This window comes from Amia ocellicauda, chromosome 13 (assembly GCF_036373705.1).
Source record: "Amia ocellicauda isolate fAmiCal2 chromosome 13, fAmiCal2.hap1, whole genome shotgun sequence".
In the NCBI taxonomy this organism is placed as follows: domain Eukaryota; kingdom Metazoa; phylum Chordata; class Actinopteri; order Amiiformes; family Amiidae; genus Amia; species Amia ocellicauda.
This window is the reverse complement of record NC_089862.1, coordinates 29,056,164-29,079,839: the sequence shown is the minus strand read 5'-3', so window position 1 is coordinate 29,079,839 and position 23,676 is coordinate 29,056,164. Positions and strand designations below refer to the sequence as shown.

The following is a 23,676-nucleotide window of genomic DNA, read 5'->3' as shown; positions in this document are numbered from 1 at the left end:
ATTTTTACAATGACTGAGACATCTGTAGGGGCACTTTGTAAATACAAGGGGGAAACCATATGCATTATAAATGGTCCAGTCCGATTAAATAATACATAGGATACACATTTTCTGCATCTTGGCACGTCCGTTATTTTCAGATTTTTTTATTTATTTAAAAATCCCTTAATACAAGCACAAGCAGTGTTAGATCATATGACACAATAAGTAACCTGCAGCCGAGAAAAGCTTGCACAACGTATCATTAACAACGGCTTTCAGGCTTATTTAATAAGGCGCCATTCATGCCACTCATTATATAATAATTGCTTTTAGATGTCTCTCCCTGCGAAAGCTTTCATTTTGCATTACTGTTGCACAGCTGGCTCTTTGCTAGCAACTTCCAGACGAATCAGGCGACCTGGACTGGGCTGTACCATAGTGCACAAGACTTATTATTTTTCTGAGACGACTAAACGACTAAAGAGGTTCGGCATAGTTTTTCATTTACCCACACCCGCGTTAATCGATTGTGGTATCAATGCTGTCGTACATTAATAACTCTTAATTATTACGATTTTGATTCTCCCCCCCCCCCCGTGCTGTGAAAATGGCACACGCCCGCTTGTATAAGAGCAGCCGGGGCGGCTGTCAGCGCCAGTTTATCGAGCCGCTGCGGAGGAGAGTGTCTGTCTGGTGCTGCCGCTGTGACGCGCAAACATAACCGATCAAGATGGAGTGGAAACCTATGGAAATAAACCCCGAGGTGCGTTATTTCGCTCGGACAGTGTGCAGGCCCTGGTGTGCTTCTGTGACTCTCTCGGCTGTCGAGAGCACTGATTTTTGTCTCCCAATTGTCTCCCACAGATGCTGAACAAAGTACGTGGTAGCTGCTGAGTCACTTGTGCACCTGAAATCGCCCGTTCGATGACGTCAGCTGCAGATTAAGATGTGTTGGATGCGTTTTTCATTTGCGTTGGTTTTCTTGTTAACCTGTTTAGCTTTTGTTTGAAGGGCGTTGTCTGCCCGGTTCTCCATGCATGAACGAATTGAGGTGCAGACAGCTGTTGCGCGGCGTGCAGGCATGGCGCAGTTAAGATCTGCACCTTTAAGCACTTCTCGGTGCCGCATGGATGGAGGCTTAAGTGGGCAGTGTGTTAAACCAGGGCAGTGCGGTTGTTAGGGCGGGGGGGATGCGTTACAGATGAGGGCTCTGATTGACGGTTTCTGGCCCTAACCTCCTCCTGCCCCCAGGTGCTGTCCAAGCTGGGTGTCGCTGGCAGCTGGCACTTCGTGGATGTCCTGGGCTTCGAGGAGGACGCGCTGTCCGCCGTGCCCAGCCCGTCCTGCGCGCTGCTGCTGCTGCTCCCGCTCACCCCGCAGGTAGGGCGCTGTCCGCCCCGCCGAGAGCTGCTCCTGCCCTTCGTCTCCAGTGCGTGTGCATCGCAGATTAGGCCTCCCTGCTTAATTTAAACAATGTGCTGAATACATTTTAACATGCAGTGATCTATAGCTGATCACTAGTTCACCCCTGTAAAGGTGGTGTCCATTTTGACTTCATTCACCAGGCTGCCCATCAGACTGGCATTCCTGTTTATGCCATCAGCAGTTGCTTGCTGATTGGACTTGGCTGCTGTAATACCGATCTTGGAGCATCTTTAGAAGTGCAATGGTTATCTTGCAGGCCTCATTGGGTCCTGGCTCTATCAATCACTGACTGTTTCCCCTCTCAATTGTGCAGGGTGCCTTTTCTCTTTACAGACTTCATGATTTATTCTAACAATCGTGCTGTGTGACTTGCCGATGTAAAATCGCATTTCAGGTCTCATGGGCAGGGGATGTCTTTCCAAAATCACTAATGCATTGGCAATGCCTTCCTGACAGCACGAGGCCTTCAGAAAAAAGCAGGTTGCAGATCTGTCTGGAAAGCAAAAGGACAATCCCAATCTCTACTTCCTGAAGCAGACCATTGTCAACTCCTGTGGCACTGTTGGGCTCCTCCACGCAGCTGCTAACAACAAGGACAAACTGCAGTTTGGTAATTGACTGTAGTGTTTTTTTTTTTTTTTTTTTTTATAAATGCTTTTCCCTTCTTACCCCACATGCTGTGAAATAACTTCTTCTCTCATGTACAGAAAAAGACTCGGTACTGGAGAAGTTTCTGGCTGATACCAGTAGCATGTCTGCAGAAGACCGAGCTAAGCAACTTGAGCAGAACAAGGTATTTGGATCCTGTAAATTGTGGAGTTACTCTTCCCCTCCAAAGTGTTATATTGGTCCTGCATTTCCACTTTTACCTTCTAGTTTTAACCTGGTGGGTAGCAGTATAGCAGCCCACCCCCTGTCATTGCTTCTTGGAACCGTTGCATAGATTGTGATAGTGTATAAACTTAAGGGGACCTTAAAACACTTGGTCTTCTGATTTAACACTTTACAGCATCAGAGATTCTGCAGTTAAGAACTGCTGGCTCCTTTCCCAGTTTTAAAGGGAGGATTGTTGGAAGATTCATTGAACACTCCTCCAATCAATATACAGGCTGATTCACAGCTAGAGCTTCCTGCTTTTGAGCCTATACATTATCAAGGATGCAGATGCATTGGATTGAGGATTTATTCCAGCTGATCCTTGTTCCAAATCATTTAATCTAATTTCTATAAATGGCAGACCTAGGTCTGCTTCATCAGGCTCTCCAGGAGCAGGATTCAAGACTCCAGTTTTAGAAATGTCCTTTTGTTTCTTCAAAATCCTTAATGTAAAGCATCTAGTTCACCACTAGATGGTGCCATAACCTAGTGGTTTATCCTGAGTGAGTGCTTAAATTGAAGCAGACGGTATTCTTTGGCCAAGTTTACACTTTATATATTCCTTTTATATATTTTTAGAATTGTTGAGTCCTATTTTATGTGACCTAAATCTGTTTCATCATTACATCATTGTTCTAGGCTAATGTAATATCCAGTAAGTCAAACTCCAACATTATCATTTTTGTCATTTAGCAGACCCTCTTATCCAGGGCGACTTGCATTTGAACCCATTTATACAGCTGGGGCAATCTAAGTGAAGCACCTTGCTCAAGGGTACAACAGCACTGCCCCACCCAGGATTTGAACCCCCAACCTTCCAGCCATGAGTCCAGAGCCCTAACCACTACTCAATAGTGCTAATGCTGACATGCTTTCAAGCCATGTTAATCTAGTGCATTAGGCTATTCATATAAATTATGAAAATAAGTTGCCCATATCGCCATCAGTCATCCCTGCCCCAGTCACTACAGCTCTCCATGAGCTGTCCAGTAGTTGTACTGGATGACAACTGGGTTTGTTGCAAAAAGGGCAAGATTTGGACACCTCCACTGAGCTTTTTGGTATATTTTGCCTCTTTTGAATTTTAGTTGACTTAAAATGTTCCTCTGACATTGGGTCCACAACAGGACCTGGCTTCAGTCTGCCATATCCCTCTAGTTTTTCCAAAATGCTACGGTTCCTGTAGAATCCCTCCAGTTTCGCCTGGACTGTAGGTTCTCCCCAAATCCTCATTCAGTTCACCTCCTCTGCATGACTCCACTGCTGAGCTGTGGACATTGTCCTCCAGTGCACAAAACTGTAACCTGTAGAAAGATTAATGGAGCGACCAATCGCTGTGTGCTTTAAATCCGATCTGAACGTACAATCTGATCACATGGATCAAATGGCAAAATATTCATACATGGTACTAAATGCACTTTAGTCTCCAGACCTTGGTTTATGAGTGGTGGGGTCTGTTACAAACCCCTCAACTGAGGTGGTCTGCATAGTCCTTGCAGTATAGTATGAGCATCCTGTTCATGTTGGAATGCCAGGGTTTAAATTCTGATCTGCAGAAGATTTGGTCTCTTGAGCTGATCCAGTCATCCAGCACAGATTAGGTACTTGACGTTCTGAATTTAGTTTCTATGCTTATTTGTACCTGAAGTGGGCATGGGCAAGCCTGCATGGCCTGGACTGCTCTTGGGCAGTGTAATCTTTTCAGCACCCAAGATATCACTAGATATGAAAGTGTTCAGTGGCTTTGGCTTTTTGTAAAGTTATAACCACAATTTAAGATTAACTTCTCTTTGACCACTTTGATTATAGGACCAAAGATTAAAATCTTGCATTAACCAATTTCTTCCTTGCGTACTGTCCTATAACTTTAATGTTTGCCTTCTCTCCACAATAGGAAATCCACTGTGCCCATGATGAGGTAGCAGCAGAGGGACAGTGCAGGGTATGGTTGATTTATGGCTCTTGTGGTTTCTGTGCTATGATTTCCCCCATCGCAGCTTTCTCTGTGTAGAATGTAGAACCACAATGCAAAGTATACAACCAACCTTTCATTTCTCTATATGAAATGCTGTATGTGGCCTTTCATACTTCAAAATGGCTTCCGAGTCTTTCAATTTAAGACTACTACTATAAGCAAAGGCACAAGTAACTGATAGCTTAAGTGATATGTGAACACTTAAACTTCCTGGCCTTTAAAAGCGCTGTGTTCACTGGGATCAATAGACTCAAAGCTGAAGCTGTAGGTTTGCCATAAGTTGGATTTACTGCCTTTGTCTAACTGGTCATCTGAAATCCCATTTAGATTGAAGAAGATAAAGTGAATTTCCATTTCATTACCTTCACCAATGTGGATGGGCAACTGTATGAACTGGGTAAGCACTGACATGTAAAGGTCATCAGGTTCTTGTATATAGCAAAGTAAGTGGATTTCAGCTTTTGGTATACGCATGCCTGTTAAATTGCTCCCCCCCCCCCCCCCCTCTCTCTCTCTCTCTCTCTCTCTCTCTTTCTATCTACTAGATGGAAGAATTGACTTCCCAGTGACTCATGGAGCTACAAAGGATGATACCTTTATAATGGTATGCTGCAAAGTACTTGGTTTAGTCCCTCTGTGGCCACTTACTTGAATGATGTATAAATGTCTCTTGAACTATATCTCGAGCAGGGTCTGGAGTCGACCATAGTGCTGTTCCTTCAGTCCAGACTGAACTTTGACCTCTGCAGCAGGCCTAATGTAGTATGGATTTAAATCCTGTGGCTTTGCTTTTACTCGTCACAATATTCCCCCTCCCCTTCTAGGCTAATGTCATGAGTGACATGGCTAGCATGTTATGTATTTTTAATTTGTCCATAATGCTGTATTGACATGTAGTTGATCTAGCCATATAAATGGAAGTCTTTCAGCAGACTGTATATACACTTCTAGCTTGGCATTAGGGTATGACTTTATACTGGTCTTTATTAGGGTGGTGTAAGAATATTTAATCCATGCATATAATTTCTCCTTTCTAGGATGCTGCAAAAATCTGCCGACAGTTCATCGAGCGTGAGAAAGGGGAAGTGCGCTTCTCGGCGGTGGCCCTGTGTAAAGCCTCATAAACCCAGCAAATGGAGGATCTGATTTTTCGCCAAAACAGTAGCACATGCATACAGCACATAGAGCCAAGCTTGCAGAAGCTTTGTGTAATGGTGTCTCCTGAAAAGCTTGGAGGTTTTGTTGATCTTGCGACTACTTCTAAAATGTAACGTCTCTCCCTCGCCTCCACTTCCTTTTCCTTCGATTTGGATATTTGTTGAAGACTGACAAAGGCCTTTAAACAAAATAAGTGCCTTTGTTGGCAGCTTTTGAAGTGGTTCAGAATCTGGGTGGAAAAGGCTCCGACTCGGAGGCTCGGTTATAATGTTCCTTTGCCTGATTTAAGGCCTTCGCACTTTGTGACCTGTTCTGTTGTGCACTGCCAGTCCAGGCTTATTTTGCCTTGTGACTTTGTTCTTTGTTTCGTGCTAAACTGTTGAGGAAAACCAATAAAATGTTTGGCTGATCGTTTGAGTCCCATTTATTTAAGGTTAAAGCATTGACTACAAAATGTGGAAGGATTGAGCACCCTGTTTCATGTGAGTTTTTTTTAATTTGTACTTGCTCAAGCTTTTTCTACTTGCATGTCTTATTGGATTTACAGGACCCTCTTCCTAACTTTATTTGGTCTACACTGTATTACACAATTTAAGTGCAGGTTTTTTATTAACTTGAATAACCAATTATAGATTTAAAAGTTGAGATGCATGCAATCAACTTTCTCTTGCCTCTGCTTAGTTAAAATGTAGGTCTATAGACTGCATATAAACATTTACATTGGAATATTAAGTCATACCTAGTTCTCTTGAGGCATAACTTCAGTACCCAGAATCTGCACACCAGTCAAGTGATTTCATATTCAATTTGTTAGCTGGAAATGTAGTTGGCCTAAAAAGGCCCGAGTGACTTTGTAGTATAAAACTTCATACTTACTGGACAGGATTTAGTGATGGTTTGATCTTCAATCTACTCAGCTACTGGTGGTAACTTCATTTGTGTGACTTAATCTAAATAGTGTGCATAATGGCTACAACTTACTTGTCCCCCATGTGTTACACAGATCTGTTCCAATTTACTTTTATGCAGTTCACTAAATGGAACATTCAAATTTTTGCTAAATGTGATTTTAATCTTGAAGATCCTAGGTTTAATACAGAGTCACCAGCAGATGGTGTGATAGCCCATGTAAACCCTCAGTTTCAGAAATGTCCGAGAGGTTTGTAGTTTCAAAGTCTGACGATGAAATGCATGGTGTTGGCTCTTTTGGGTTCAGAGTTGGATCATTTTGATTAATGGTACTGTGGAAGCCAAAACCATAAAATCTACACTTTCTGGCAGAATAATTCTTATTGCCCAATGTTGTACACACCCTAGGAATCTTAAATTAGCTTTAAGTACCCTCTTAATTTCTTGCTTTCAAACTATAGCAAATGCCATGAACACAATTGGGGACAGCCCAGTATCAGGGAATGTTACAATGCTAAGCTTATATAATCTAGGTAAAACAGGAGATGCTTCTCCCATATTTAGATGGTTTAAAATGAACAATGTATTTATAACCGTTATTTCAAAAATTCTAATCAGTGTTGGGCTGAAAGGGCAGAGTTTACATTTGTTTTTATGAACTACACGCATTCAACATTAATCTCTTTGGCTAAAATGATATCAATTGCAAACTAATTACCAATATTGCAAATTAAGAGCTGAAACTACAACATTCAGAGATGTTTATTACTATTAAAGCTTTTTAATGTTTTATTTGGTTACCTTAAATTGGTAGTAAATACAATTTCAAATCCTATTTAAATATTGTAATGTATAAAATAAATCTGTGATCTCCTTGAAGATCAATACATGACTTGTTTTGGGGTTTAAAATCTGAAGATTTACTTGTGAAGATAAAAGTAAAGTTACTAACTTGTTTAGTTACTGGTAATATAATTGAACTGACATTAATTTATGAATTTTAGACTTTGAAGTGATTTGTAAGATTAATAATACATTCACAGTGATACACTTTTTATTTAATTTGACAGTCTGTGAGTTTACATTTGAATTCAAATTTACACTCACAGTGTTGACTGGATGTGAAACTGCAGCTATGCAAATGTCTACTTAGAAACTCCAAAATTGGGCTTTATAATTACAGGATAAGAAATGTATATTTAGCCCAGAACCACTGATGATAAGTTATATTAAGACAGAAAACACTAGCAATGGTTGTATATGAAAATGAAACTTTGAAGATAGCATAAACACATTTACAGACAAGTCTACAAACCTTTGAAATACTTTCATTATTGATAACAAGGATTGTAGATTACATTTGATTAAATAATGTATAAATATACACTCACCTAAAGGATTATTAGGAACACCTGTTCAATTTCTCATTAATGCAATTATCTAACCAACCAATCACATGGCAGTTGCTTCAATGCATTTAGGGGTGTGGTCCTGGTCAAGACAATCTCCTGAACTCCAAACTGAATGTCTGAATGGGAAAGAAAGGTGATTTAAGCAATTTTGAGCGTGGCATGGTTGTTGGTGCCAGACGGGCCGGTCTGAGTATTTCACAATCTGCTCAGTTACTGGGATTTTCACGCACAACCATTTCTAGGGTTTACAAAGAATGGTGTGAAAAGGGAAAAACATCCAGTATGCGGCAGTCCTGTGGGCAAAAATGCCTTGTTGATGCTAGAGGTCAGAGGAGAATGGGCCGACTGATTCAAGCTGATAGAAGAGCAACTTTGACTGAAATAACCACTCGTTACAACCGAGCTATGCAGCAAAGCATTTGTGAAGCCACAACACGTACAACCTTGAGGCGGATGGGCTACAACAGCAGAAGACCCCACCGGGTACCACTCATCTCCACTACAAATAGGAAAAAGAGGCTACAATTTGCACAAGCTCACCAAAATTGGACAGTTGAAGACTGGAAAAATGTTGCCTGGTCTGATGAGTCTCGATTTCTGTTGAGACATTCAGATGGTAGAGTCAGAATTTGGCGTAAACAGAATGAGAACATGGATCCATCATGCCTTGTTACCACTGTGCAGGCTGCTGGTGGTGGTGTAATGGTGTGGGGGATGTTTTCTTGGCACACTTTAGGCCCCTTAGTGCCAATTGGGCATCGTTTAAATGCCACGGCCTACCTGAGCATTGTTTCTGACCATGTCCATCCCTTTATGACCACCATGTACCCATCCTCTGATGGCAACTTCCAGCAGGATAATGCACCAAGTCACAAAGGTCGAATCATTTCAAATTGGTTTCTTGAACATGACAATGAGTTCACTGTACTAAACTGGCCCCCACAGTCACCAGATCTCAACCCAATAGAGCATCTTTGGGATGTGGTGGAACGGGAGCTTCGTGCCTTGGATGTGCATCCCACAAATCTCCATCAACTGCAAGATGCTATCCTATCAATATGGGCCAACATTTCTAAAGAATGTTTTCAGCACCTTTTTGAATCAATGCCACGTAGAATTAAGGCAGTTCTGAAGGCGAAAGGGGGTCAAACACAGTATTAGTATGGTGTTCCTAATAATCCTTTAGGTGAGTGTATGTACTCTATTTTAGAATGATCTTCGTAGAGAAAATTCAGACTACCTAATTCACCACACCTTTAAGAAAACCTGAATGACTCAGTTTTGTGTTAACTGCATTGTTGGGGCTTTGTGGTAGCCCTCAAGGTTGCATCAGGCTTAGACACTTAGCCAAGACCGCATTACAGGGATTTTGCTCTAAAACAGAATAAAAATGTTTTTTTTTTTAGTTTTTGTTTTTTAAGTTATTAAAGCTAACACTCCTGGCACAATTATATGGATATTGCAAGGCTTTTCTCTCTCAGTGCAGTGAAGGGCAAAATGTTTGAAATGATTGTACCAATGCCAAAAATCTCCAGTGATAAAAACAAGACATAAGTAACATTGCTTAAGATTTAATTTATGTTTTAATTCAAGGACACCCATGAATGATACAATTAAAAACATAGAAAGGTTTGCCTGGTACACACGCCTCCATTTCTCTCCTCCAGTCTTAGACCAGTGTGCAGTTTCTGATAAAACCTGTCTGATTGTGAGGAAATTGCAGGGACAATCTCAGACGTACTGTGGTCTCCTGTCTTAAGCAGCTGCCCAAATTACTCCTCAAGATGTCTGTCTGTGTTAATAATAGAATTAAAACACTATGCCATCAGTAATCATGCCTGAGTCAACTGTAGTATAGCGCGTGTTAAGCCATGTATTTTGGTTAGGCAGGTTTTTCCTTGTAGAGGCTAACAAACAAGTAAACCGAATTAGAGACTTTGCCTTCAGTTGTTTGATAGGTTTCAGTGACGACCCTGCAGGACCTATCTTTTCTCCTCTTATGTATTTGGTGGGGTGAAGAATTCTACATTCAAAAGGAACCAAAACGGACCTGATTTAATGTACCATTACAAGAGGAACACAAATAAAAACACAGACAGAAATACCAGCCTGTAAGCATTAGGACTTCACAGTGCCTTAAAAGGTTTGCAGTCTTTAGTAGTATTTGTGTGTAATGTGGTGCTGAGGAGAATGCATTCTAAGGTGCAGTTCTTTGCTTGGGTCTCTATAGCTCCCCTCTTTGAGTCTGACTGCTTTCATTTTTATTTCATTGCCTCTATCTAAAATATGGAAAAGGTGCAACACCTGATCTCTGCTACCTGCATCAAAATAATAAGAAGAGACTGACACTGACGGCCTGCTGTTTGCTGCCAGCTGTGAACAAAGTGAAAAAAGATGCATCTATTCCAGCTTCATTGCCAACCTGGTAAAGTTTAAGACATTCCAACTGACTTAATTTCTGTAGATTTATTTTATAATACTCCATTCATCATTCTAGTTTATATAAACTCAACAGATATTCTGATTTGTCTGATTGAGGTTTAACAGCGTACTTCCCAGGCCAGTTTTATGCAGATGGACCCAAAAACATGGACTCACTGCAGACAACCTGTGTGCCTCCTAAGCCTGCGTGCACAAGAAATACGTGTGGGCTCGTGGACTCAACTTTCTCTTTCTGATATTTATTACTTTTGGATTTCAACATGTTTATTAATGGCCAAGAGACCACCCAAGAGGCGCAGAATCCTGTTTCCCATTTAGGCTCCTAAATTACTGTAACACTTTAAATAGAGAGAATACGATGACTTGCAAAATACACAACTCAGCAACTGAGACGCATGAATTAAAAATACCCAGTCTGCCCAGTTATGTGGTAACTGGTATGAAATTATATCTTAATCCCTATGAAAATGCCAAAGCCCCTTTAAAAAGTCCCCAGTCTCTTTATCTCTAAACTTTAGATTGATCTCCACCATTATCTGTAAATATTTTGCTTGAATACTCTGAGAGACATCCCAAGATTCACGATTCTGAATAAATTAATAGTACAGCAATTAACACAGCATTTCTCAAGTCAACTAAAGTTACTGAATTATAAGGTGTAACTTTACATTGTACACACTTTCAAAACTGTTTAACACTTTTTGCTTCCAGCAGTTTCCAGCAAGACATATGTGACATAATTGGAATGGATAAATCAACAGCAAGGCAGGTAATTCATACTATGTTCACAGGAAATGTTTTTTTAATTAATTAATTTCCATTTTCTTCTGGCACTGCAGGTCAGAATCACAGCAAAAAATATTTCTATGAGGATTTTAAAAAGGTTTATGGCCCCCTGAAAAAATAATAAATGCTACTACTGCTGCTGCTGCTACTACAACTACTACTTTTACATAACTTATTGCTTACAGGTCAATTTCCTTTATTTGTTTTCTATATGGATAAGGGCGTCTGCCAATAAATAAATAATAATAGTAATAATAATATATCACTAAGTTTAGAATGACTGATAAATATGCAAATTAGTCCAGCTAAAGAAGCACATGTCAAGTACTGGAGGTACAATTTTCAGGTTTGACGGACGGTTTTGTTAATTTGCATGTAGACTGTTAATCTAGACTGGATTATATATTTTTTCATTGGTTATGCAAATTGGAATATTCAATTGAACAAAACCTGTTTTGTTATTTTCAGTGAGGAACAGCTGCATATGTCAGTGAATCTTTTATGTATTTTCAAGGTGTTGTGTATTTACTGTAACACTAAGGAGTTAATGGAGCACCCTGTTAAAATATGTATTTACATAATAACTGAATAATATCAAATACAAATATGTGTGCAGTCCCTGGCTTATATTACCTTTTAATCCTAGCAAAAATATTTAATTTTAGGCCATTTTTATTCATGCAATTTAAATTAAAAATCCCAAACTGTCTTAAACTAATTACAATAATCATCATTGTAATCTAATTCACCATTTAAATAGGCACAATTCATTTCATTAGGCCTAGTAATTCCATTCTAGATTTGTTGTGCTTCTTTCCTATTAAGCAGCACTCCCAGCATTTTTCTATGTTCGATTATTATTTCTCATTGAATGTTATACAGAACTCTAACACAATATTCCTATTGGGTTAAGAAATAAGATATTTCCTACTCAAGATAGGTTGGAAATCACCTGTACAAAACTCCAGTGGTGCTATTAGAAACATTGAATATTCAGTGGTGCTTACTGAAGAAGAAGAAAAATGTTATATATAACAGTATATACAGTGCCTATAGGAAGTATTCACCCTCCTTGGAATGTTTCTTATTTTGTTTTGTTACAACCTGGAATTGTAATGCATTTAAATGCGATTCTCTTGCTTTGATTTACTCAAGCTACACAACTCTTTGAAGAGACATGTTTATTGTTTATTGTGAAACAACAGTGAATGAAAAATATAAAAAACTGAAATGTCTTGGTTAGGGAAGTATTCACTCAAACCACATTTGGCAGAAATTACAGCAGTGAGTCTCCACCAAGTTTTCACCTCTGGATTGTGCAATATTCACCCGTTATTCAAGCTCTGTCAAGTTTGTTAGTTAGGGGTTTGTTAGTGGACAGCAATCTTCAAGGCTTCCCACAGATTCTCAATTGGATTCAAGTCTGGGGTTTGACTGGGTCACTCAAGGACATTCACATCCTCGTTTTTAAGCCACTCCAGTGTCGCTTTGGCTGTGTGCTTGGGGTCATTGTCCTGCTGAAATGTGTGAAGTAAGTTGTATAGATCAGAAGAAAATAAATCAAATTTAAATGCATTAAGATTTCAGGTTGTAACAGAACAAAATGTGAAAAAGTCCAAGGGGGGTGAATATTTCCTATAGGCACTGCATATATCATCATCACGATCAGCCTATATCGGTCCACTGCTGGATGAAGGCCTCCCCGCAATGTTTCCACTTGCTTCAATCTATCGCTTCCCATTTCCATGTCACAAAGTTTATTATTCAATCTTCCCATCTTTTATGTGGTTGTCTTCCAGGTCTTTTTTCAACATTGATCTGTTCTTCTTGCTTCTTGTTTTTGGCCCATGGCCATTTTAACACTTTCAACAATGTCACATATTTTTAATTGTTCTTGAATCCATTTAGTTATTTTTCTATCTCTTCTTTCAAGATGTATTGTGTTCCAAATTGGGTTTTCAGAATTGTCATTCTAACAACCAAACTGGGAGATGAGGAGACCAAATATGCTTCTTTTTCATTCACATAAACTTTAAACCTGGAATACAGTAAGAGAAGCTTTATTGGCTCTCAAGGATTGAGACAGGTTCTATTCATAATGACAAACCAGCTCCAGTTTGCTCAGTCCCAGTGGTTATTATATGCCATACACTGTGTCATTCTGGTCACATTTGGAAAGTGGTACTTTCATCCAGTTTTATCCAATACAGTTCATCCTATATTGGTCTTGGACCATTTCACATGGAGTGTTTGTGAGGAAGCCAAAACATTTATTTACACCTAAACCTTAACGTTATCTTCAAACCATTCAAAATAAATGAATACAAAACTTGCTCTGATAAAATAAAATGTTTATGAAATAAGACATCAACAAAAAGCAAATGTTTTTATCAAATACTTGCTCGGGAATTATCTGGTCTCTGAGGAAGGGCATTCAGCTGCAAGAGATTTTAGAAATTTGATTTGATCAATGTCAATCTTGGAATATTAGGATGTATATCACAAACGAATTTGGTAGAACTGATATTTTTGGCTGCATCCCAAGGCTTAAATCAGGGGTTCCCAATGTCTAGTGATGGAGGGTCAATTTCCAGAGGTTGCATGGGGTGGGGGGGCCACACTAGAAAAGGAAGCACCAGTTTTATTTCCTATACATTTCTGTTAGGGAACAGTTTTTAACTTTAATTGTTTTATTATTTGCCCACAAATTACATTGCAATTTGTAACAGAAAATTGCCACAAAGTGTAAAAATATACTAAAGTTTCAGAAAACGGGTGGTTGCAGGTTGGCTTTGGAGGGCCGCACCAAACACCCTTGAGGGCCGCGTTTGGCCCCCGGCCACACTTTGGGAACCCCTGGCTTAGATGATTCGTAGAGCACATTCAGCTACTGGATTTCACTGTTGTTTGATGCCAGTCTTCAAGGCCTGTACTCCATCAAGTATTATGTATTTTTACTGAGTGCAGATAAATAGATAAAAACTATGTTCAGTAAAGCATTTAAAAGTTAGGTTGGGAATGACAGTTGTATAGAGAAACACCAAGTTAAAAGAAGTGACATATTGCATGTCACCTTAACTTTTAAATTATTATTTCATTATAAAAAAATGAGAGTCTCAAATCATCTGAACAATTTTACCCATGACTAGTGAAATAGGCAAATGATGCCCCGAATATTTTTAGTTAGCATTCTATCTACCCTACAGCCTTACTGCAGTGTGGCTGAATTTAGAAATGCGTTCAAAATAATAATAATAATAATAATAATAATAATTAAAAAAAAAAAAACTTCAAGAAAAACAACTTTAACCGAAGCTGGGCTGGTACAAACTGACACTTTCCTACCCACCGTACCAGCTCAAAACATCCAAGGACTGAGAGTGATAGCAGACACAGCATCGGTTGTGCACTGCAATACTGCATTCACCTGCATCGGCCCAAATCATTCCGGCCCTCGCCCGCCTGTCAGGCTGTGGGCGCTGGAGGAGGTGGTGGCTGCGTTTGCATTGGCTGAAGCAAAGCCCCATTTGTCTGTGTATTTTTAGCCATTGGTTGAGCTCGCATTGCAGTGGCGGCGCAGAGCCCGTCTCTCTCCCAGCAGCTGCGGCTCAAGCAGCCGAGTGCGGCGCAGTTGTGCGGCAGCCGAGGGGACCGACAGCGGGCGCGGAGCTTCACATCCAGCGCAAGTTTCCACGCACAACGCGTTGCGGGTTTATTAACGCAAGGATTTCAATTTCAGACACAGCACTTCGGGCTCTCGCAACGGTTTGCAAATGGCCAGTCCCGGGTTAGACCTTGGGAGAAACCAGCAGCAGGACTCCTCTGCGGAGCCAGCCTTTCAAGAGGCTCAGAAATGGATCGAGGTGAGCAGCAATTTTGAACGTCGCAGGCGCCCTATTTATTCTGGTACCCATTGGCGAGACATAAGCAGCTCTGCGATGATCCCCGTCCTGTTTGACACGCATTGCACGCACAGGCTCGCTGCCCTGTGTTTCTCAGTAACCGATACATAATGCACGGTCACCTGTTGTAAAAGTGACACAAAGTTGCCCTGTTGCGTTGCGTCCGAGCTCGGCGGAAACGATGGGGCATCATGCGGACAGGACCGATACTGAACCTGGGGGACAGTAGCGACAGACGCGTTTTTGTTTGAGAGGGAAGTTGAATCTTGTTGCCCAGCATCAGTGATTGCACTTGACTCCCGCAGCAGAGGACAGGGCTCAGGGGAGCTGCTTTTCCATGGCATGGCAGGTTGCATACTGACGTGTGGGCCTGCACTAATTGATTAGTCATTAACTATTCTATCTTTGTTCGTCAACAGATGATGGGTAGCCAGACACCTGTATGTCTCAAGTGCACGCAGTTAATCCCTAAACTACAAAAAAGGGGGGCATGTTTGCATTGCTCTTGATCCACTATTCAGAATTGCAAACTTCATACCCACTCAAATGAAAGAAGTTCATCCCTTATCCCGCCTCATCCCACCCGTTTCAGGGATTGTGCTGTACAGGAGCGGTAACTGATTCCTTGCTAAAGTGAATCTAAACCTAAAGTGAGGTTAAATCCACCGGCAACAATAAGGCAATTGTCGGGCAGGGGGTTATTGTTTGATTGATTGATTGACTGCTGTTTGCGTGGCTCGTCTTTGAAAGGCTGAACGACTTTCCATACACACCCACGCGTGAGAGCGCCCTGCCTTTCTCCCATTGATCAATAATGCACAACAGCACAGCGAAACGCATTGAACGGACACAACTTGCAGATGAAACGATCTTTGTGGGGTGACCCATTTTAATAACACGCATGTGCTGCAGCAGGTATGGGGTGGATGATAATGTGCTGAAACGCGGAGATGTAGTTTGCTGCCCCCATTTGTTTCAGCGCTATTTTCAGCCCCCCAGACGTGTTCTGTAAAGGCATAACCTGCAGGGTTTGTGCTTCTTTTTAGTTGGCTTGTTATGCAATAAGGGTGCAGGATGATGTGTGACTATTGCAATACAAATTTGGAAAGAGTGGCAGTTGGACCTGTAGTCCACCTAACTTGATGCTATGAATGTGCATAGCTTTAGTAGACTACATAGTTTGCTGTGCTTTAAAAAGATGCATGATCTGTAAATAGCTGGAGTGTGTGTTTTTTAAGACTTCCATGCATACCATCCTGCTATAGCCGATTCCTGTCAAGCAAGAGGAGAGGTGAGGCCATTATTCTAGGAACTCATCTTTAGCTAAGTGAACATTAGAGCGAGACGCCACACTGGGTCAGATGCGGGGGCAGGACTGTACCAGCTAAGCCCACACAAAAATGCCTTGTGGTGGAACATCTTGTGATTGCTGACAGGTAAAGTTGATGAGTTTCATCTTAGAAAAGCTCCATGATATTCCTTTGCAGGCGAATTCCTTTCATCAGTTGTCAATGCTCATGGCGATTCCATAAACACATGGAGAGGATGCTGTAATTTAGGATATCTAGTATACTGAATTACTGTCCGAGGCCTGGCAACACATATAGGTCTCCCATAAAGCATTAGTAAAGATAGGATATTTCCCCATACATACATTTAGAAAAGCTGGAAGGCACCAGGAGGAGCTCAAACTCATTGATTGGGAAGAGCTTATGTGTTTATTTTCCTGCCTTTTAACTATATCTGAATATGGTGGTAAGGTTCAGCTGAATCTTACACTGGGATAAAGGCCCAATTAGGGGGTTATTATTTTAAATTATTTTAATAAATATTGTTTTATTTCTGCTAGCCAAAAAGGTTGTTCTGTCTCATCTCAACAGGACCCTATTTGACCATCTTGTTTTAATGAGTCAGGAAGTGCACAGGGATCAAATCTCAGGTCTTAAGTCTCATTAACTCTCTGTGTAAGGCAACGTGTAAATGAATCGGTCAGCGACAGCCGTGTCTCAGATGGAAATCAAACTGTTTGCAATAGCATTGCCAGGAACCTTCAGAGGAGATTGTTCTCATTTGGGGGGATAGCTTGTTCCATGTTTTGGACTCTTACGGCAGGTTTCACAGACTTTGATTAGCACTAGTGTTGCATTACTCTACCTAACATAACATTTAGTAGTCCAAGTGCTAACTAGTGCTAATCTGGGTTTGTGAAACCAGCCCTTAGTTTTCACAACATGATCAGACTTCAGTTCCCATCCCATTATTACTAATGAGCTTTCCATAATATGTTTCAATATCCCACTTTGCTCTATTATTGTTTGTCTGTTCATGCTTATACAATTGTTTTTCGTATACTAATGCTAATCCAGAATTAAATTGAAAAATTAATAGAGCGTATTCCCACCACCCCTTCTCTTACATTGTATTTTTTGCTTCCTTATAATCCACAGGGGAAATTCACACATTAAAACGACACATCACTGAGTTTGAACTTGTCATATTTATTTGTGTACTGTTCAGTTAAAGACCACAATCCCACTCTGGCTACCACTATATTTTTATCTCAAAGACTGATATATAAATAAATGTTCTTCTGTTCCTAAACACAAGCTGTTACTTGTAAAAACAGCCATGTGAATTGGAGTGATTCAAATCTTACCATCAGTGTGCAAATGTAGTAGAACTAGGGTTGAGTTAGTGTAGTTGATTATACGACTACATGAAAACTGGTTAACTTTTTTAATACCAAACTAAAATATTTGTGTAAAGCAAAAAAAACAAACAAACAAACAACAATTGTTGATCTATATACAGGCTAGTATTTACAATTTACATTTATTAGCAGTATAGCTTAATGTGCCGCGTTATTCTTGAGCTAAAAAATACACTTGAGCAAAGTTTAAATGAAAATGGCGACTGGCAATAATTTCAATCCCAACTCAATAAGTAGTGCAACGTGGAAGTATTTTGATCAAGTGTGCTTGGGGTCGTTTTCTTGTAATATGAAATGCGGTCCAATAAGGATCATCTTCCTAGATGGATAAGCATGATTGACTGAAATACTGTCGTTCTTAATAGAATCCATTTTTCAATTTATTGCATGATTCCATTCATGTGAAGACGACCAACAGCTGTTGCCTCGCATTAATCAATTAATAATTTTTCTTGTATACGGCTCAAACATGGAACTGAATGAATGAATCAGGATCAATTCTTGGCTCCTCATCCTACTGCCAAGTCAATCTTATGATCTTGTATATCCCATAATCAATGGCTTATATCATGAATCAGGGAAGGCAAATGGAAATCACTGTCCTCTAGTTTTCACTAGAGTCTGTTTTGATGTTTTCATGTAAAAACATGAGAGAATAGGGGCCTTGATGTGTAGAAGCTTTCAGTACTTTCCAGTCGGTGGAAACAGAATAGTGCCGTGCAGAAACAAAGTAGAAGCTGGTTATCTAAAGTCATTTAAATGGGACATGTTGATTCAGTCACAGTGGAATGTATTGTTTTGTTGTGCATATCCTGTGACTGATGTCATCAAACAAGATGAACAAATATAGAAACTAGCTTTGCACTATGCCAATGGGTGTTGGAAATCACAAGAAGTACCACATTTCTCCAATTCTATTTTTACCATGATATATCCATGTGTTAAAAGTGCAAATGCCTCTTGATGAGTAAAGTGCATTTTGTATCCCACTAACGAGCTGTTAATTTGAGAGTTCTGAAGTTGAAGTAAACTCCAATAAGATTGTTTAGGTAATACTTTATTAGCCATCAACTGAATTGTTTTAAATAAAGGAAGTTTGTATTTTATTATTATTTTATATGCTTTTGGTCTCTAGTCTACTGAACAAGTGACTAATAGGAAGCCAAAAGATGGAAATTATAAACAGAAAATTGGAGTTGAGGGAGGTGGGGGGTGTGTGAAGTAGCAGGCTAATTTGGATGAAGTGAACAGAAAAAATAGAAGCTTGCCACCCATCTGTTAGCTAACCTGGATACAAAGAGTCCTTTATGACGGGCCAGTAGGTGAGCCGGACCCGTCTCTCTCTCTCTTTCACTCGTGCAGGTGCTGCAGATAGTGCTGATCTGAAAAGCCAGGCTAGATTTCACATTCCTGCGCTGCAGTGTGTAAAATGTTTAGATAAGATTTTATCGCTTTAATGAATGGTGTGCAACTCTGTTTACAAGCATATTTGTTTGAACAGTCAACTTGCTTTGTTTTGCTAATGTCCATTTGCTGGTATTGACTTTCGTGGTCACCCTGTTATTAATGCTTACGGTACAATAAAAATAAATTAGACTTTACGTAATTTCCCACATGGAGGGATTTTTTTAATGTGCTATGAATCCAGGAGTGTAGGATTGAATTCTCCCAATTAGTTGAATCATGTTTTTTTGCATTGTGAACGGCAGATTAGAGACTGATTAGGACAGCGACCTCAGCACTATGTTGAGCAGGCTTCCCACTGTTAATGTGATCATGGGACACGCCTGTATAGTTTGTCACTTGAAAGTCATGGCGCAGCAGCCCTCACCCGCCCTGAGTAGTTCTCACTCTGAAGGACTTGGCCTGGGACACCTGCCAAGCATGGTGATGGTGCTCAGGCCAAGGTCTGAGAGAACCATATCTATGTTTGTTTGTGGTTTAGTGGAATAAACCAGAGCAACACCACTGACAAAGCTTGCAATGTGGTGGGCAAAGCCCTTCACAGGTGGTGGAAGGTTCTCAGAAAAGTGCCTATGCCCAGCCAAGGCAATGGCAGGGGTGAAAACAACCCCCACCCCTCAAAAAAACCTAGCTCTTACGTGTGCTTACCTAACTTCTTCAGTTTCCTTTCTAGTAAGCTGGGCAGCTAAGCTGGTGACGGCACAAAACAGACAAACGAACACACAGCAAATCAATATCAATATCCAAATCCAAGTCCGAGCCCATAAGCAAAGGTTCGTTACTGGTCATCTTCCTTAGACACAGCACACACTCCAGGGGCTGCTTCTGCCACTTCAAGCCAAATCTAAATACATTACACTCCTTCCATCAAAGTCTTATCAGGGTTCAGCCAAATGTGCTTTAACTGCTTTGGCACAACAACATATTTTGACCAGCAAATCAAGACCTTTATCGACTTCGAATTTGAATCTGAGCAGTGTGACTTTTAGAGTGCACTTCCACGGAGACTGATGTTACATAGTCAACTCAAAAGCATGACATCTCAAGTGTCCGTGAAATGCTTTTAACACCTCTTCTTCATACAGACCCTGCAGTGTTCGAAGCTGTACATCGCACAGCCGCTTGAGACTTCCTGACCTTGAGCTGTTAAATGGAACATCAGGCACTGATACTGTTGTTTTAACCGTTTCTTAAAACAGGTGTGTGAATGACCCAGTTGGTTAGAGTTGGTTGTCTTATTAGTAAGGTACTACTTCAGTGTTTTGTTCATGGAAATCACAGATGGTTTCCCAGTCTTTTAATGCCTAGAAAGTAAGGCACTAATCTTTCAGCCATGATCTTCTTAATCCAGAAACAATCCTCCTGTTCTTGGTCTCACCACAGTGTTGCCAAAGCACAAAGCTGCTTTTCTGGACGTCCCGATGGGGAAAAGTTATACAATTATATACAAGCAGGGTGTTTAATCTTTGTTTGGAAAAATAAAATCTTTGTTTGGACTAGCACACTCTCTCTCTTTCTCTGCATACACAAACAATGTTTCCTTTAAACAGAAATACCCTGTTATCCCTTCTTCAATGTTATTTGTCTTGACTGCATTTTGCTTTGAATTTTAGACCTTTATGTTTGCTCACATTTGGAAAGTGTTTGATCTGATATGAGCCAAATTGTTTTCTCATTCTTCAGAACAGTCAGTGTAGTTCAAAACTTCTAGGGAGACTGTTTACTCCCATGATTCAAACTAAATAATAACATTTTTCACTTTTATTTAACTTTTAGAGGACCCACAAACATTCCCACTTAAAAGCAGCTCAGGGAGACTGTCAGTTGATTTGCAGTCCAATGTCCAATATTCTTCAGTGAAAGAGATCAGGGATTGCACTGTTGATCTGAAGAAGGCCTTGTGTTTTATGTAGGGGGTTTTAATCAAATTGCAAGCAAGATTAAAGGAGAGGAAACGATATGTACAGGGCTGCTTAGCACTCTGGTTATTAGATGCCTTCACAGGGAGGTTTTTTTTTTATCTTCCATGAAACAGCATAGACCCAGCCATAATCCTGTGTGGGCTGCTGGGATTAAATTGAGTGTCTGGCACAAATGATGAGGCTTCTTCAGTCTGCAGTGCCCCATTCAGTGACAGAAGGGAAGCCCTCTGTGAGACATGTCAAGTGAATTTTGCTTTCTGTAGTAACATTTTGCCTTTAATCCAGAGCAAGCATTTATTATAGTTAAATCTGACCTGTGACCCTCCAGGCAAAACCAATTGGGCCGACTGCCTGCAAGTCCAGGCTAGCGCAGGACAGCTGTCAGTGGAGCTGTTTTTCTCATTGTGGCCGTATGCAAATTCACAAAGGGTGAGTCACAATGCAGATTACTGTTGTGCTGCCCAATTGTGATTTTCTTCTCTTTTTTCATAATCTCAGATTGATTTGTGCATGTGAGTTGTATCTGTCTGAATGCTCCCAATTAAATGGCTCCATTGTTTTGAGGGAACAATGTATAAGAAAGTCTTCATTATACAATTTATTGTATATTATCCATATGAAACATTTCTATTAAACTGAATGTAATTGCTAGAAAAATACTTAAAAGAGTCTGTCTCCTTAGAAAATAAGGCACTGAGCACTTTCTATGACGCTGTTTCCCAATCAGCACAGACTTGGAAGAGTGGAATAGTAAGGGCAATTGTGAAAAGGGCAGAGTTTACAAAACTACAAATCACACCACAAGGATTTTCAATTGCGTCTGTTATTGATCTTTTATTTTTGTATTCCTCCAGGGACCGAATAGGATGTTCTCATAGGATTGCTGTGAAAGGATTACAAATTGAGTTACTCTTTTCATTTTTTTGATCCACAACTGTCATTATTCAATACTTTCCAGATTAAAGTACAATTTAAAGGTGAGTAAAAACTAAGGCATTTGACTGGTGTTGCAATGGATTACAGGGCCTCGACTGGAGATTTGGAGACTTGCTTTGCAAATCAAATTTCTTTCTGGAGGCAGAGCGTTCTGTTTTAGCAACTCAAGAAAACAATTGTGTAACCCACAGGCTTCTTCACCACATCAAAACATTCAAATTCATGTTTCATAGCTAACTATGAAGAACTATTTTCAACAACAGGAGTAGTCATTTTACATACCTCAAACTAATTATGTACATCAATGCTTTCAAAAGAGAGTGGGGTCTAGAGCAGGAACTAAAGTCAGCTGCAGTCCAGGCCTGGCAGAGCATCACCAGGGAAGAAACCCAACATCTGGTGATGTCTATGGGTTCCAGACTTCAGGCAGTCATTGATTGCAAATGATTTGCAACCAAGTATTGAAACTCACAATTTAATTCATTATTATGTTAGTTCGTCCAAATACGTTTGAGCCCCTAAAATAGGGGGGACCACATATAAAAATGGGTGTAATTCCTACACCATTCACGCAATTTGGATGTAACTACCCTCAAATTAAAGATGAGTCTACACTTAAAGAACATCTTGATTATTTCCTTTCAAATCCATTGTGGTGGTGCACAGAGCCAAAATGATGACAATTGTGTCACTGTCCAAATATTTATGGACCTAACTATATATACCACCGAACAACAAACATGCTTGCTTATGTGTATTTTATTAATTATTGTCTTTAATTATCTCAATATTAAATAAACAAATCCTTTATGTTTCTGGCTAACACATTCTTATTCTGGAAAAGGTATCTCAATACCCAACTGCTTTTCAGATATAACATCTAGCAAATTTTCTTGCACAGAGCAAACAGATGCTGAATATTTGTTTATTTCATACAGCCTTTCTCTGTGTAATTGATTCCATTGCTTTTCTCAAAAGCATTTCTCATGTTTGATGCTTTTTTAAACAATTGTTAGATAGCCTACTGGAATTTAAAACTGAACTAGGAGACAATGTTGCACTTAATCCTTGGCAATATCTACACAAATTGACCATGCACAAAGCTGGAATAAAAGCACGTGTCACCTATCCTACAATGTTTATGAAACGGTTGCCATATTTTATTGTATTAATCCTGAACTTAATTCATCTTTAAATATATATTTTTAGACTACAGTGTCTCAGTCCTGCAGATATAGGTTTCTGAAAACCATGTTGCAGATATTAGAGAGAGATCAGGGATGTGGACACTAGTAGGTTCAACAAAAGCAGAAACATTAAACCACTCAGGGTTTTAAGACAAACCCCTGGCCTATTTGTCTTTGGGGATAAATTCTTCGAGCTGTAGTTGTGCTTGGCAATGCCTTTATCCTCTCACGCCTCTGTCCACCCCATCCCCAACACCCTCAGGACCACGAGACAGGAAGAACCTTACTTACTTAGCCTTGTATAATTAGCCTATGAGGATGTGAATGTTAGAGCTTGCAGCTAATAGGGTTTGCTTCTTATACCTGTGATCTCTGAGTTGGGTAATGGATAAATATCTTATTTAAATAGACAGTCTGCATTACTAACATCACCTGCATTTTTACCCTATTCCCTTCAGAAATGCTTACGTTTGATGTCTTGTAACCAGGATTTGATTATTGTATGTTGATATGAGTTCATACATTTGTGCTCTCTTGACCTCATTGTGCAATAAGAGTATTCTTGAGAGGGTAGAGGTGGGGGCAACATT

General features: G+C 40.1%; 2 protein-coding genes across 10 annotated transcripts in view; both read left to right on the top strand.

The window, feature by feature from the left end:
• The first annotated feature begins 631 nt into the window (after positions 1 to 631).
• Positions 632 to 5,826, top strand: uchl1 (ubiquitin carboxyl-terminal esterase L1 (ubiquitin thiolesterase)). The gene is made up of 9 exons (XM_066720490.1): positions 632 to 745; positions 847 to 858; positions 1,234 to 1,362; positions 1,864 to 2,017; positions 2,115 to 2,200; positions 4,178 to 4,225; positions 4,586 to 4,655; positions 4,804 to 4,862; positions 5,296 to 5,826. Exons 1-9 carry the CDS (start codon positions 713 to 715, stop codon positions 5,380 to 5,382), a joined length of 678 nt encoding a protein of 225 aa, XP_066576587.1. The 5' UTR covers positions 632 to 712; the 3' UTR covers positions 5,383 to 5,826.
• An 8,677-nt stretch (positions 5,827 to 14,503) lies between these two features.
• Positions 14,504 to 23,676, top strand: part of limch1a (LIM and calponin homology domains 1a) — a 137,835-nt gene continuing 128,662 nt past the window's right edge. For 5 of the 9 annotated variants that reach the window (XM_066720482.1, XM_066720483.1, XM_066720487.1 and 2 more), the window contains exon 1: positions 14,505 to 14,828. In XM_066720482.1, coding sequence (XP_066576579.1) covers positions 14,739 to 14,828 — 90 coding nt within the window. In that variant the 5' untranslated portion in view covers positions 14,505 to 14,738. Of the gene's footprint in view, positions 14,829 to 23,676 lie in introns of all 9 variants that reach the window. The other 4 variants (XM_066720486.1, XM_066720485.1, XM_066720484.1 and 1 more) reach the window with 3 other exon arrangements.

Bases quoted from the DNA above. Each gene is read 5' to 3' on its own strand.
- uchl1 (XM_066720490.1), top strand. From the start codon at position 713: ATGGAGTGGAAACCTATGGAAATAAACCCCGAG. The intron at 4,656-4,803 runs GTAAGCACTGAC...TCTATCTACTAG, and splicing joins TGGGCAACTGTATGAACTGG to ATGGAAGAATTGACTTCCCA. The intron at 4,863-5,295 runs GTATGCTGCAAA...TCTCCTTTCTAG, and splicing joins AGGATGATACCTTTATAATG to GATGCTGCAAAAATCTGCCG.